At 37.3% G+C, this 2,500-nt stretch overlaps 1 protein-coding gene across 2 annotated transcripts in view; it reads right to left on the bottom strand.

Annotated features, from left to right (window-relative positions):
* Nucleotides 1-2,500, bottom strand: part of LOC144959395 (uncharacterized) — a 29,699-nt gene that overhangs the window by 1,525 nt on the left and 25,674 nt on the right. The window contains exons 16-17 of one of the 2 annotated variants that reach the window (XM_078891973.1): nucleotides 2,265-2,313; nucleotides 1,665-1,735 (exon numbers count right to left, since the gene is read on the bottom strand). In XM_078891973.1, coding sequence (XP_078748099.1) covers nucleotides 1,665-1,735; nucleotides 2,265-2,313 — 120 coding nt within the window. The remainder of the gene's footprint in view (nucleotides 1-1,664; nucleotides 1,736-2,264; nucleotides 2,314-2,500) is intronic. The other variant, XM_078891974.1, reaches the window with a different exon arrangement.

Here is a 2,500-nt window from a genome sequence, read left to right as displayed (position 1 = left end):
TAGCCCAATATCCACTAAACATGCTCAAAGCGTTTTACAAGGGGTCCCTGGAAACAGCAACGCTTAACATGTAGGATGGGACATGACACCTGTGAGGCGATATTACAATTTTTTTCGGACAGAGACAACGCTGTTAACGACCTGGTACTCATTTTAAACCAGAGTAGGGTGGGAGAATGTGAGTAAATAGCCTTTTCCAAGAATTCAACTATGCGCCGAGTGAGGCTCGAACCCAGGACCTTCCAATCCAAAAGTGAGTGTCATACCACATAGCCGCAGAGATACCTTTCACATAAGGGAAGCCCTAATAGCTCAGTTGGGAGAGCACTCGCTTCACAAGCAAAGGGACTAAGAAGTTCGATTCTGACTGAAGTCGAGATTTTTTTGTGACCCCTTTGTCCACCCAGCAGTGATTGGGTAGCTGGGACTGTTATATCTGGTGGAAAGTACTTTGTGATAAACTAGCATCCTATGAAAAGTAACTATGTAACTAAAGAGTTCCAAATTGGGCAGAATGGAAAACCTTAAAAACCTGATAGATGGCAGAGAAATATTCTGGTACTGTTTCATACACACATAATAGGATTCAACAGTCGTAACGTCACTTCCTTCCTATTGACGCATGGTAACTTAGTAACATTGGCTCTAAACTATCGGAACAATGGAGGACGCCCGTATGAAATATTTCTCTGGTGAGTATAAAGGGTATATCCAGAGGAAAAAAAAACATATACATTTGATCATGTTTTGACATTTACACATTCTGATCACAAGACATATGAAAAGTTCTAGCCAGCATGAAAAATAAAAAGTAACGATTTTCTTTGTTTAGAACCAAGATGGCCGCCGTTGCCAGGCGGCGTGACATCAGACTATTGAATCGTATTGTCACTTTGATATTACAGTTAAGCAGTGAGGGCCATGAAACCAAACAATATTTAAAGATGAAGAAGAAATTATTGCAGTTGTCTATGTCTCTGACTGGATGACAGGAATCCAACCTACCTTTAGTTAAAAGGAAAGAAAATGTCTTGGAGTTTCTTGCCATGAGACATTGGCGAAAACAAATGAAGATTGGTTTTTCCAAAACTCCATTTTTTTCCCATTTTGAGGTATTGAGGATTATTTCCCCTAAAATTTCTCATTCCGTCTATTATTTTATCATAGTATTTAAACTTCAAATTCACACAAATCTAGGGAAATTCCTGTGTCAATTGATGCTTAAAATAAAGTTTATATTTCAATTTATCTCATGGATGGAAAATCTCAAAAAGTATAAAAATCGACTTAACGAGTTTTGGAAGACCAACCTTCAATTATGCAAGGGACCTTAGAGGGAGGAAGAAGGAAAGGATGACAAACAAAAAGCTGGATGGTCAAGCACATAAAAACTTGAGCTTTTATATAGCACAATATCAACTAAATATGGTCAAAGCGCTTTACAAGGGGTCCCTAGCCAACAGTAACACATAACATGTAGGACTTGATATGACACCTGTTACGCGATATTACATATTTTTCGGACAAAGACAACGCTGGATGGAAAAAATAATCTGGACTGATCTCAGTCCCTTTGCGTGTGAAATGAGTGCTCTACCAATTCAGCTATCGGGACGGGACCCCTTCCAGCTTTGAGTAGTCCACCAGCATTCATTTTACTTTACCTGTTGGATCAACGCTTTCTGTCGGAACGTTGGAATAATCTTTGTCTTTGGGTTTGGGTGTCTTGGATTTTCTGGAGATGAGAAGAGGATGAAAATGGTGGTGATTAGACCTTCATATTCCAAAGTGGAATCAGAACATCAATTGTTGTTGATGATGATGATGATGATGATGATGATGATGAAATATTTACCATTATTATGTTGACAAAGAAGGAGATATTGGTGACCATTTCAACAACCCATCTGGAATTTGGACATTGCTTTCGAGCCCAATCTAAAACATTGACGTTTTTAATGATGTCCAAAAACTCTTCGAAAGATGCTTTATCTCGAACAAAATGCGATTCCATCAAAACACCACCGTTGTTATAGATCGGATGGAAATATCAGAATTTGAGATTTAAAAAAAAATAGGAATTTGTGAACAAGGGATAATTCCATATAAAAAATAACCACCAACTTTGCCATCAAACACATAAAGTCAGTATTCTAGCACAGTTGGCGAAATGATCATATCCGTCAGGTAATCAGGGTTTGTCATTTCAGGCGATAAATATTTAAAATAAATATTAAATGTGATCGTCAAAAAATAAAACTCACCCTAAAAAGATTGGTCTGAACTTTGATTTTTGGCTGTCCGATCCGACTGCTGAGTGAAAACAAACAAATAGGTTGTGAATAAATAAAATAGCTATGATTTTCAGTACTTATCAAAATAGGGGGAACAGTTTTCCTCTTGATTAAGCATTTGCAAGGCAACGCTTCTAAACTTATATAAATAACAATGTGAAATTGAATGTAAGCTTCAATTTAATATACGAAAACAGATAAAATGG

The sequence above is a fragment of the Berghia stephanieae genome, chromosome 14, assembly GCF_034508935.2.
Source record: "Berghia stephanieae isolate SIO BIC M18660-M18661 chromosome 14, UCSD_Bste_1.3, whole genome shotgun sequence".
NCBI lineage: Eukaryota > Metazoa > Mollusca > Gastropoda > Nudibranchia > Aeolidiidae > Berghia > Berghia stephanieae.
This window is presented reverse-complemented; position numbering and strand designations above follow the sequence as displayed.